The sequence below is a fragment of the Urocitellus parryii genome, chromosome 7 (assembly GCF_045843805.1).
Source record: "Urocitellus parryii isolate mUroPar1 chromosome 7, mUroPar1.hap1, whole genome shotgun sequence".
Taxonomy (NCBI): Eukaryota; Metazoa; Chordata; class Mammalia; order Rodentia; family Sciuridae; genus Urocitellus; species Urocitellus parryii.
In genome coordinates this window covers 136374732-136388014 of record NC_135537.1, presented here as the reverse complement: position 1 = coordinate 136388014, position 13283 = coordinate 136374732, and the positions used below count along the sequence as shown (strand labels likewise).

General features: G+C 37.9%; 1 protein-coding gene across 1 annotated transcript; it reads left to right on the top strand.

Moving 5' to 3' along the window:
• The first annotated feature begins 11511 nt into the window (after nt 1–11511).
• LOC144255934 (olfactory receptor 1P1-like) lies at nt 11512–12471 on the top strand. The gene has a single exon (XM_077801074.1). It carries the CDS (start codon nt 11518–11520, stop codon nt 12469–12471), a length of 954 nt encoding a protein of 317 aa, XP_077657200.1. The 5' UTR covers nt 11512–11517.
• The last annotated feature ends 812 nt before the right edge of the window (nt 12472–13283 follow it).

The window sequence follows — 13283 nt, the reverse complement described above, 5'->3', positions numbered from 1 at the left end:
ACTGAAGAGGAGGCACCAGGTCATTGTAATTGTGGCTGAGATGGGCACAGGCAGTGGGGTGAGGCTCACAACTAGGGTGGGACATGAGAGGGCCCCTGTGCACCACAGCAAAGCTAGTGTGTCCTAGGTCTTGTGAGGATTGTGTAAATAAAGCTTGCTCTTCATCTCTAGCAAGCCCAAGTCAAATAGAGAAGACAAGATTTCATCATTTGATAATGAAAGTACAATGAAGTCTTGACAATTGCACAGTTTGGCAGGAAAAGTTGATGTAAGCTTGAAAGTCTTTCCAGCCAAAAGACAAGAGATGCTCCAGGCAGTCTTGGAGTGAGCAGATTTTTGGGTGAGGGGGGTACAGAAAACAAATGATGGGTGAGAGCAGATGGAGGAGGATCCCCCCAGGCTGGTGTGGCCTGGGAAGTTTTCTCAAACAAGCCAACCCCAGGTGCTGGAGGACCAACTGGTGAAGTCTTTGGATTTCCTACTCTCATCCCAGAAGAAACACTTAGAAAGGTGGGTGCTCCAGGAAAGGGGACCTGTACTTTGGCCGAGAAGCTCCTTCCTATAGGACTGATCCTATCCATTACGTGTGGGAGGGAGCAGAGAATGTCTTTTATAATCTCTTACTCTGCTGTAAGTGCTTTAAGGCAAGCCTATTGTTGGTTCATTGGACCTGATTGCAGACAGGACAGTTTAAAAAAATTTTTTTGTGTGTGGGGCTGGGAATTTAACCCAGGCCTTGTGCATGTGAGGCAAGCACTCTAGTAACTGAACTATATCCCCAGCTCAACAGGCCAGCGTTTTAAACTCCTTGGAATACAGAGGTAGTGGACAGCACCTCTCTAGAAACCTCCACACAAACTCAGGGAAAGCATCTTTCCTTTCACTTCCATGTGCCTCCCTCTGCAGAATGGAAGGGCTGAGTGGTGTGTGTCCAGTGTTCATTGTATTTCATTACTTGGGGCATCGTATGTATCTTGAAGATCTCTTTTGTGCCAGGCATTACCTCAGACACTGGGGAATCACTGTGGTGAATGAGACACACAGGGCCATGACTTAAGAAGCTTGCATCTGATGGTGAAGCTGGACTTAACCAATTATAGTGGTGATACTGTGGTAGATTATAGAGGGGCAGGAAAGATGTATGTCAGGATAGCCAGCAAGGTGCAGAAAGCCCATGAGCCTCCTTGGAGATGTTTATGTTGTGACCTGATGCTTCCCAATGTGCTCTACCTGTCTTATCTTGTTTAAGCTTCATTTTGTAGCAAGAAGAAGTCATTTATTGTCTCCACTTACAGGTGAGGAAGTTGATGTTCAGAGATCTTGCATAATTCACACAGCTTTTTTAGTGGTAGAATCAAGATTCAAACCTTATTTCTTCTTGATACAAAATGAAGGGTAAACAAGATAAGAAGGTAGAGCACTTTGGGAATCATCTAGACAGTAAACTCTCAATACATGCGGTTTAGTATTTGATGATTGTTTATCTTTGAAATTAAAAAAATCTCAGGATGTGTAAATGTAAAAATCTTTTTATCCGTCAAAAATTATGTGCAGAGTTCATAGAACCACTTAAGTTCACAAATGTGTGACCCTTCCATTTTAGTAAAAATTGTTTCTGGATCTAATATTTTACTTCCATTGGGGTTTAAAAATTCTCAGAGTGAATCTTGGAACTCTATTCCTTTTTTACTAGGATTTATTTTCTCACTATTTCAATTTCTTTGTCTCCTTCATTTGAATTGTTGGGAGGAGTCTTACATTTGTATTTTACAAAACAGACAGTCCTTTCTGGAGTATCCATACCGATATCATCTGCACTTGGTACACATTTTCAAAACTCACACATTTTTAATTAAATGCTAAAATATTTTAAAGTAAATTATAATTATTGTGGAATTAGTCCCCTAAACATTTATCCTGCATTTATCCAAAAATGGGAGAAAAACCCTCAGTCCTTTTATACCCCAAATAACATTTTTTTAACAATCTAATAACTCTTTCTTATTGTCTATCACTAGTCCATATTCAACTTTTTCTAATTATCCCCAAATTATCCTTTCAAGTTGGTTTGTCAAAATAGGAATCCTATCCAGGACTAGGCATTGTGGCTCATTGTTAAAATTCCCACTGTAGATTTTTTAGTCCATGAGAGCTCATTTTTCACAGCAGTGACTGAATGAAGAGATAGAGCCTACCTCCTCTTTCTCCTAGTCAAGTTCACTGACTGCAGCATCAGCAACACCTGGAACTTGTTTTCTCAAATTTTCAGGTCCCAGCCCAGATCATTCAACACAAACCTGTGTTGAACCCTGTGCCCTTGGTGACATGGGCTGTCGGATCCTTCTGATCATTTCCTCCTGGTGGAAATAGCTTGTTCCTTGGGATCCTTTATTCCTATAACCAGAAGTTCATTTCTAGCAGTCTGATTACATTTAAACTACACAATTTGGGCTAAAATTCATCATATGATATTGTGTGCCATGATTGTGGTCAATGCTAAGAACTCCTACTGGATTTGAGGAATAACTGGATAAAACTCTGTTTCTCTCTGTGACCAAGTGGTACTCAGTGTGATGTTAGTTTGGTATCCTACAAATAACTGTTTCTATCAGCTGTTCATTGAATGGTGTCAGCATCATTTTATAATCTTATGTATCTTTCTTGAACTGATGCTTTAAATGGAGTTTGAGAGTTTTCTCTCATATGGCTTGAATACCTGTTTTGAAGTTTTTCCCCTAGGTATTTTGCCCCCCTCTCCCTTTTGGTTCTTATCTGAAATGAATTCTTCTCTTTCATCACATCTAGTATCTGGGTGTTGTTTGTATATGTGAAGATGATTGTTTTATATATGTCGATTCTATAACTTGTGATTGTTTTCAATGTTCTTATTGGTTTTCATTTTTTTTGTGTATTATATAGAAAATATTTTCATCTGTAAATGGAGATAATTGCATCTCTTCCTTTCCTTTACCCCACTTTTTATTTTGATTTTATTATACTGGGGATCAAACCCAGGGACACTTAACCACTGAGATACAACACCAGCCCATTTTATTTTAGACAGGGCCTTTGTTAGTCTGCATAGGCTGGCCTCAAACTTGTGATCCTCTTGACTCAGCCTGCCCAATCACTGGTATTAAAATCATGTTCCTGTCTCTTCCTTTCCATTTTTATCATTTTATTTGGTTTCCCTATCTAATTGTGTAATAGATTCTCTAATACAAGGTGCAATAGGAATTTTAATTTAATTTTACACTCATCTTATTCTTGGCTTTAGTATAAATGTCTCCTTTGTTCTTTGTTTCACCAAAGTAAGCTTGACTTTTTCATGAATACTTTTATTTTATTTTATTTTTTGGTCCTGAGGATTGAAGCCAGGGGTGCTTGACCACTGAGCCATATCCCACGTCCTTTTTAATATTTTATTTAGAAATAGGGTCTAACTGAGTTGCTTAGGGCCTTTCTAAGTTGCTGAGGCTGGCTTTGAACTCACCATCATCCTCCCTCAGCCTCCTGAGATGCTGGGATTACAGGCATGTCCTACTGTGTCTTTAAGTTTTTAAAAAATGATTAAATGAGTTAGAATATATTAAGTTTTAAAATACTTGGTATGTAGTATATTCTCAATAAATATATGAATAACAACCAATGTAACTCCATATCATATACAACTACAAGAATGTGATCCTAATTAGAATGTTATATACCATCTATATATACTATGTCAAAATATGTTTTATTTTCATGTATATCTATAAAGAACAAATAAAAATATAAATAACAGACAAAAACTTTTAAAAATTAAAGAAGTTGACTTCTTAACAAAGATAAATACATTTTTTATCAAGTTAAGAAAATATTTGCTTATTTATGTTAAAACATAGGAAGTGGGTTGCATGGTGATGTAGTCACATGTGCACATAGCATAGTTTGATCAACTTCATATCACAATGCATTCCACTTTTATGTGTAATTATAATTCATGAAGTTCAAAATAAATGAATAAATAAATAGAAGCAAGAGCAACAAAGTAGAGGAAAGGGTCCAGGGGGGAGGAGGGTGGGGCAGGAAAGAGGAATTTTTGAGGACTGAAATGGAGCAAATTATGTTCCATGCCTATAGGATTGTGTCAAAATGAGCCCCAATGTTATGTACAACTATAATGCACTAATAAAAATATTTAAAATTAAAAATAAAAAAAAATTAAAGGGAAGTGATTGTTCACCCTGCTTGAAACCCTAATAATAAAAGCAACATTTTGACTCCCCCTGATCCCTGAAAAGTACATGGGTATTGAATGGTGTTAAAGATCTTTTCAGCATTCCCAAGGATAAAAATATTATTTTTTCTATATTTAACCAGCTCTGCATTCCTGGAATCATCCCCTCTGTGGTGAAGATAAAGTATTTTTTAAATGTTCTGTTGGATCTTGCTTTTATTTTCTGAGACTTTTTTGGTGTGTGTGTGCTTGTGAATACTTAAAAGTAAGATTCTTCTGTAGTATTTTTATATTGTTCTTATTGATATTATTATATTACATTATTATATGATATTATTGATATTATACCTGCTTTATTAAAAAAAAATTTGGTACTGGGAATTGAACCCAGGGACGCTTAACCACAGAGCTACATCCCCAGCCCTTTATATCTTGAAACAGGATCTCCCTAAATTGCTTAGGGTCTTGCTAAGTTGCTAAGGCTGGCCTTGAATTCGAGATCCTCCTGCTTCAGCCTCCTGAGCTGCTGGGATTACAGGCGTGCACCATCACACCTGTTGACTATATTTTGGTCAACAGTTGTCTTCTTTTTTACCTAAAAGAGGATTATACACTCCCTTTCTTTGACTGAATGTGATGTGTCCCCTTTCTAGGCAAACTCTTTAAAAGTTATTGTGTTTCTATTAAATTGTCTTGCTTTTTTTTTTCCTTTTACCAAAGAAAGGCATTCCAAAGAAGAGCTGATTCTTCAACTTGGATCCCTGAATGAAGAGTGCACATGAAACAGTTAATCAAGGTACACACAATTGCAGTTCATATGTAATGTAAATGATCAAATTCTTCTCTTTTTAAGCTCCTGAAATCTCTGAGTATTTCACAGTTTTAATAAGAAAAATAATAAATACAATCACTTATTTTCCTTTGTGGGATGTAGTTGGCTTAGATTTTCTATCCCTTCCAGGGTTATTTTTGGTATATTGGCTTTTTCATAGATTTATTTCATCTAGTATTATGCATGTATTTGCATGGAATTAAGCAAAGAAGTCTTATGATTAAAAAAATTATAGCTTTCTGATATTTCTCTATTTTCTCCCCCCGTCCTCCTCTTCTTCCTCTTTCCCCCTTTTCCTCCTCCTCCTCTTCTTCTTTTGAGATGCAGACAGAGGTTTATTTAGGAAAGTAGAGGTACATTCAAGGGAGAATGTGGGCCATCTTCAGAGAGAGAAACAGGTCCCCCCATCATTTCTTATTTTGTCAACTTGTGTTCTTTCTCTTTTTTCTCTTCCTTTGATTAGCAATTGGCTTCTCTCTTTTATTGATTTTTTTAAGAAAAAAATTTCAGATAAAAAAATTTAACAGTAAAATTAGCATATCCATCACTGCAAATATTTATCATTTCTCCATGATGGGAACATATAAAATTCTCTCTTACAAAATGCTTTTATTAGTGCATATTATAGTTATACATAATAGCCAGGTTCATTTTGACAAAATCCTACATTCATGGGATATAATTTGCTCTTCCTGGGTCCCCAGTCCTTCCTCTTTCCCTCCTCTCCTCCCTCCCTGGCTCCCCTTCCTCAATTCTATGGGTCTTCCTGCTGTTTATTTATTGTTTTTTTTTAATTGGTGCTTTATAGACATACATAAGGTGAAATTCCCCATGGTCTATTTACTTATGCACATAGCATAATTTGGTCAATTTCATTGCACAGTTCCTCTCTTTTCATGTCCCTTCTCCCTCCCCCCTTACCAAATCCCCTCTTTTAGCTATTGTGAAATATGTAGGACATTAGTAGCTATAGATCCCTAGGATTTATTCCTCCTACCTAACTGTAACTTTCATTCTGTGATGTATACACATATGGAAACATCACATCATACCCCATCAATATGCACAATTATTATTTGTCACTTAAAAATAAATGAAACTTAAAAAATTAATGATGTAATAAAACCTAACAGTTTTATTGAGGTTTAACCCCCATACCATACCCATACGACACAATCCCCCCATACCAAGTACATAGCCAGTGGCTTTAGTGTATTTATGGAGTTGCAGAACAATCACCATAACTGAATGCAGAGACTTTTCATCACCCCAAAGAAACCCCTCACTCCTCAGCCATCTCCCTCACTTGCCCACCTTTCCCAGGCCCTGGCAATCAGTCTACTTTCTGTCTGTAGATTCACTTGTTCTGGACACTCATGTAATGCAGTCATACAGTATGGCCCTTTGTGACTGGCTTCTTTCACCTGGCATAATGTTTTGAAGGTCCACACATGATGTAACATGCATCATTCCTCTTTGTTGCCAAATATTATTCCATTGTATGGATGGGCCACAGTTTTTTCAGCCATTCACCCGTTGTTGGGCACTTGGGTTGTCTTCAATTTTTGTCTATTATGAATAATGGGGTTAGTAACATTTGTGGCAAGTTTTTGTGTGGATGTACATTTTAATATCTCTTGGATACTACTTGGGGGTCAAATTGCTGGGTCACAGGGTAACCCTACACTTAGCCTTTGAGCCAAACTATTTTCCAAAGAGATCGAGCTATTTTGTAGTCCCATCAGCAGTGTATAAGGGATCCAATTTCTGCACATCCTTGTTAACACTTGTTATCTGGCTAGCCATCCTGGAGGGTGTGGAGTCGTACCTCACTGTGGATATGTCTGGCTTTCCCCCTTATTTGTCTCTTTTTTGTTTGGGGTGAAACAATTTTATTTTATAATTGTCTACAAAAACCACAGCCACTATTTTCTTCATATGAAAACATTAGTTCAGGTACCCATAGAAGATGATTTTATAGACTCACTTAAAGAAAAATGTGCCCCATTATATGAGATCAGAAAGCCTGGAAAAACTTGTGTTTGGACCAATTCCTTAAATATATCGTTATTAGTTGCCTTATTATTATTGAATTGTAATTGTTTTTTGTATAGTCTAGACTTAGATAAATGATTGGTGAAATTTTTCTCCCACATTCTATGAGTTATTTCCCCCCTTTATTTATAGTGTCCATTGAAGCACAAATGTATTAAAATCAATGATGTGCATTTTATCCAATTTTTATTTTGTGATGTGTGCTTTTAGTGTCATAGCTAAGAAACCATAGCCTTATTTAAGGTCATGAAGATCTATGCCTGTATTTTCTCCTATTACTTTTACCTCTTAGTTCTTATGCTGAGGCCTTTGATCCATTTTTAATTAATTTTGTATATGATCTGAGGCAGGGGTTCAAATCTATTCTTTGGAAAGTGGTATCCAGTTATCCCAAAACTATTTGTTGGTGGGTAGCACTGGTGGTCCAGTGGTGAGCATAGCTGTCTTCCAAGAGCATTTGTTGAAAAGACCTTAGAGTGGATTTTCTTACTTTATTTTCTGATTTCTAATTCAATTTTGGCTTAATTTTTTTCTCACTGTTTTCCTTCAATTTATTTTTGTTGTCCTGTTTTGAATTAGATACTTAATTCATGTATTTTATTCTTTATATTTACCTATGTAAGCACTTAAGGCAGTGGGTTCTCATTTGATTACCATGTTAATAATATAATATAGCTTCTGATATTTGGCATTATTATTGTTGTTATTGTTTTCTAAAATTTCTGCCATTCCTATCTTTAAAAATTATTTTATTTTGGGGGGCTGGGGTTGTGGGTCAGTGGTAGAGCGCTTGACTCACATGTGTGAGACATTTTGTTCGATTCTCAGCAATGCGTATAAATAAATGAATAAAATAAAGGTCCATCAACAACTAAAAAAATATTTTAAAAATTTATTTTATTTTTAATTAGCACATAATTGTACAGATTTACTGGGTACCATGTGACAATTCAACACATGTAGAATTGTGCTGACCAGGGGCTAGGCAGAGTAGGGGTGGTGGTGAATGGAGGTAGGTTGGATAAGAGGAGGCAAAATACAGTTAAATAGGAGGAATAAGTTCCAGTATTCTATAGCACATAGGGTGACTGTAGTTGGCAACAATCTGTTATGCATTTATGAAAGTTAGATTTTTAAAATATCTGATTCTTTTGAATCCAAGAGTTATATAATAAAGGTATTTAAACACTTTTCCAGATTGAAAGGTCACTTTATTCTTTTTTTATTAATTATGGTAATTAATTTTTATTTCATCAGAGATCATTAGTTGAATTATTGCTACTTTTTGGAATTTATTTGATTTTTTTCTATGTGACCTTTTTCTATATGTTCAATAGGCACTTGAAAGTAAAGTGTGTTCATTGCTGTGATTGAAGCAGAGATATGTACACCCATACACACATTCATACTTTATTATTTTGTTTAGTATTCTTTAGCCTGACCTTTTAATCATTAATCTGACTTGGAACGATACAAGTTTACTTAAGTCTCTTTTTATTAATATGTTTCTATGTTTTCCTGTATTTTCTGTAGTTTCTACTTCAGGAAAATTTTGCTGTTTGACTTGGTGCTCAGATAGCATAGGTATTGTATTTTTAGTAATTGTGAATGTAATTACTGGTAAAAATTTCATTTTTACTAGGCAGCCTGCATATCATTTAATCCATTTTGTCCTGAGTTCTGCCGTGCTTGATATGGGGATTATGTTCTTTTGTTTACATTAGCCACTATGCTTTTGTGCATCTTTCCATTCCAATCCATTCCAAATTACTTTATGAAAGAGAAAATACATTTCCTTCCAGGTGAGTCCTAAAAGGTTCGCCTAATAAACATAGCTAAGACACATTCTCCAACCTAGTTTTTTTTAGTAACAAAAGTTTTTTTTTGAACACCATCTGATCCTTCTACTCCAGATCTCTCAGTTAGTTCCACACATGGGAGGGGAAGGGGGAAGGGGATTTTCTTGTATTGGCCCTGACATCTCTACCTGCCCAAATAATTTTATGGACTCCTTATAACTTCTAAGATTTCAGATTCTTTGCTTTCAATTCAGAACTTTTCCAGAGTTGATATTCAGTTAGTTCCCTTTCCCGCTTTATCTCAGTCAATTATCTCTCCAGCTTCCTGTGCTGGGCCTGTTCAGGGTTTCCTTCCTCTTGGCCTTTGTACAAGAGTTTGTTCATGGGGTGGCACATGCTTGTAATCCCAGTGACTTGGGAGGTTGAGGCAGGAAGATCACAAATTCAAAGCCAGCCTCAGCAATGTGTTAAGGTGTTAAGACCCTGTCTCTAAATAAAATACAGAATAGGACTGGGGATGTGGCCCAGTAGTTGAGTGCCCCTGAGCTCAATCTCCAGTACCCCCAATAAAAAGAAAGAAAGAAAGAAAAAAAGAGTTTGTTTCACTCTGCTGTCCACATCCTTCTGGTAAAACTCTCAACTACATTTCTGTCCCAGAAGCCTTCTGCCTTGTTCTGTTTATATAGCAATGTGTGTGTGTGTGTGTGTGTGTGTGTGTGTATGTGTGTGTGTGTGTGTGAGCGTGCATGCATGTATGTAAAACCAGTTTTGAGATTCTGGAGCTAGAGATTATGATTTCTTCTTCGCTGTTTCACTGGCACCTTGGAGTGCCTAATGGGTCTTTATTAAATAGTTTGATTATTAAATACCGGTTTCTGGAAGGATGGGTAATAAGAAATTTTGTCTTCAGAATATTGACTTTGGATATGCTGGAACAGAACAGGTCCAACATGAGGTTTAAGAGTGGTTTGAATGGTTATGGAACTTTGAATCAAAAACATTTTTTTCTTATTTATTTATTCAAATTTGTTATATGTGATGGCAGAATGCAGTTCATTTCAGATCACACATATAGAGTACATTTTTTCACATCATTGGTAGTACACAAAGTATTTTCACACCATTTGTGTCTTCATTCATGTACTTAGGGTAATAATATCTAACTCATTTCACCATCATTTCTATCCTCTTGCCCCCTCTTTTCCGCTCCCTCCCCTTTCCCTATCTAAAGTTCCTCCATTCCTCCCATGCTCCCCCCCATCACCATTATGCATCTGCATCCTCATATCAAAGAAAACATTCAGCCTTTGGTTTTTTGGGATTGGCTTGCTTCACTTAGCATTATATTCTCCAGCTTCATCCATTTACCTGCAAATGCCATGATTTTGTTCTCTTTGAATGCTGAGTAATGTTCCATTGTGTATATATACCAAATTTCCCTATCCATTCATCTACTGAAGGGCATCTGAGTTGATTCCATAATTTAACTATTGTGAATTGTGCTGCTATAAACATTAATATGGCTGTGTGCCTGTAGAATGCTGTTTTTAAGTCCTTTGGGTATAAACTGAGGAGTCGTATAGCTGCATCAAATAGTGGTTCCAAACCAAGTTTTCCAAGGAATCTCCATACTGCTTTCCAGATTGGCTGCACCAATTTGCAGTCCCACCAGCAGTGTATGAGTGTGCCTTTCCCCCCATATCCTCGCCAACATTTATTGTTGTTTGTATTCTTGATAGTTGCCATTCTGGCTGGAGTGAGATGAAATCTTAGAGTAGTTATGATTTGCATTTCTCTAATTGCTGGCAATGATGAACATTTTTTCATATATTTCTTGATTGATTGTATATCCTCTTCTGAGAAGTGTCTGTTCAGTTCCTTGGCCCATTTATTGATTGGGTTATTTGTTTTTTTGGTGTTAAGGTTTTTGAGTGCTTTATATATCCTAGAGATTAGTGCTCTATCTGATGTGCTTGTGGTAAAGATTTGCTTCCATTCTGTAGGCTCTCTATTCACCTCACTGATTGTTTCTTTTGCTGAGAAGCTTTTTAGTTTTAATCCATCCCATTTATTGATTCTTGGTTTTGATTCTTTTGTTATAGCAATCTCATTTAGAAAGTTGGGGCCTAATTCGACATGATGGAGATAAGACATTAACACAGGCAGTTATGTCCACCCCATCAGATTGAAAATCCTTCCAGGTTTAGGATTGCCACTATGTTATTTACCCAACACTACCCGGTCCAAAGGTGGTACTCTATATCTGTAGAATGAATCAATGAGTGGGTACTCTTTGTTTTTTGACTCTTCTGAGAGTACCACTAAAGAGAAAGTACAATCAAATAAAATTGGATCAGATAAAAATGTAGTGAAATCAATGTCAGGTATCTTAAATTGTGTCCCCCATACTTTCTAGCATAAGTATGTAGTAGGATTTAATAAAAATTTACTGTGTGCATAGTAGGTGGTCAATACATTGGCAAATACATTGTTATTTTTCCTTCTTCACTAGAGTCCAGAGGATGGCATGCTCACCAAGGACCTGAAGTGAAATATTTTTACAGAGCTTTAATGGAGCTTATTCAAGACCTTTCTCTCTGACCTCTGGGATCATGGCAGGAGGGAATCAGACCAACAGCTTTGAGTTCACCCTCTGGGGACTCTCTGAGCGGCCTGAGCAGCAGCGCATCCTCTTCCTGCTGTTCCTGTGGATGTACGTGATCACCATGGCGGGAAACCTGCTCATTGTCTTGGCCATTGGTGCTGACACACGTCTCCACACCCCCATGTACTTCTTCCTCGCCAGCCTCTCATGTGCAGACATCCTGTTCACCTCCACCACTGTGCCTAAAGCCCTGGTGAACATCCACACCCAAAGGAGGTCCATCTCCTATGCAGGATGCCTGACCCAGCTCTACTTCTTCTTGACTTTTGGGGACATGGACATCTTTCTCCTGGCCACAATGGCCTATGACCGCTTTGTGGCTATTTGCCACCCTCTCCACTATGCAGTGATCATGAGCTTCCAGCGCTGCATGTTCATGGTGACTGCCTGCGGGACCCTCACAAACTTTGTGGCTATGACCCACACTTTCCTCATATTCCAGCTCTCCTTCTGCTCTAAGAAGACTATTCCTGACTTCTTCTGTGACCTGAGACCCCTAATGAAGGTCTCTTGCTCTGATACCCATGTCAATGAACTTGTACTTCTCTTCTTGGGGGGTGCGGTTATTTTGATCCCCTTCTTGCTCATCCTGGTCTCTTATATCCGGATTGTGTCAGCTATCTTTAGAGTTCCCTCTGCCCGGGGAAGGCTCAAGGCTTTCTCTACCTGTGGCTCACACCTCTCTGTGGTGGCCCTGTTCTTTGGGACAGTGATCAGGGCTTATCTGTGCCCCTCGTCCTCTTCTTCTAACTCCGTGGTGGAGGACACAGCAGCTGCAGTCATGTACACAGTAGTGACTCCCCTGCTGAACCCCTTCATTTATAGCCTGCGGAACAAGGACATGAAGGGGGCTCTGGTTAGACTTCTCAGGGGCAAAGTCTCCTTCTTGAGGGGCCAGTGACTTCTGCAGGGAAACTGAAGGTGTTCCTCTATACCATTTGTGGAGTGCCCTCCAGAAGTTTCTACCTCAGGAGTCTCATTACTGAGTCCCTCATGGACCTTCTCAATGTTCCCCTCCCTTATTCCCCACTATGAGTTTGATATTGTGGAAAATCAAGATTTGGATTTGTGCTTTAAAGTTCATCTTCTATGAGTTGCTTATTCACTCATTTATTTTATAGTTATGTACCACAGAATGATATTTCAGTCAATAACAGACTGTATGCATGACATTGGCCCCATAAGATTATAATGGAGCTGAAAAATCCTCATTACCTAGAGTCCTTGTGTCCTAACACCAGAGCACAGTGCATTCCTAGTGCACTGCCAACTGTATAAGAGCATAGCATACTTAATAGTGACAATGAAAGACTAGGATACAGTTAATATATTTACTATATAATGATTTTCTCATTTATTTTTACAGTGTACTCCTTGTACTTAAAAAAAGTTTATTATAAAACTATATGTTGTATTTTGCTGGTGGAAGTCTTGCCTGTCTTGCTTACTGAGTCTCTTGACTGTATTAAGGGGCCTGTTGAAGCTGGGTGCAGAGGCATAGGCCTGTAATCTCAGCAACTCAGAGGGCAACCCCTGTTCCAACCAATGGGGTGAGGCAATCAGTGGTAGTGCCATGGTTCAGGGGTCAAGCAATGCTTTCAGAAAGAAGGAGACAGTCTGGGGAGAAGTACAAGGTTGCAATCTAATGACTTCTGTCAATACAATCCATGGCTTCTGTCATTCACATCCATTTGTAGTTTTCCATTTTATCCA

Excerpts from the sequence above, each read along its gene's own strand:
- LOC144255934 (XM_077801074.1), top strand. The coding sequence starts at position 11,518 with ATGGCAGGAGGGAATCAGACCAACAGCTTTGAGTTCACCCTCTGGGGA.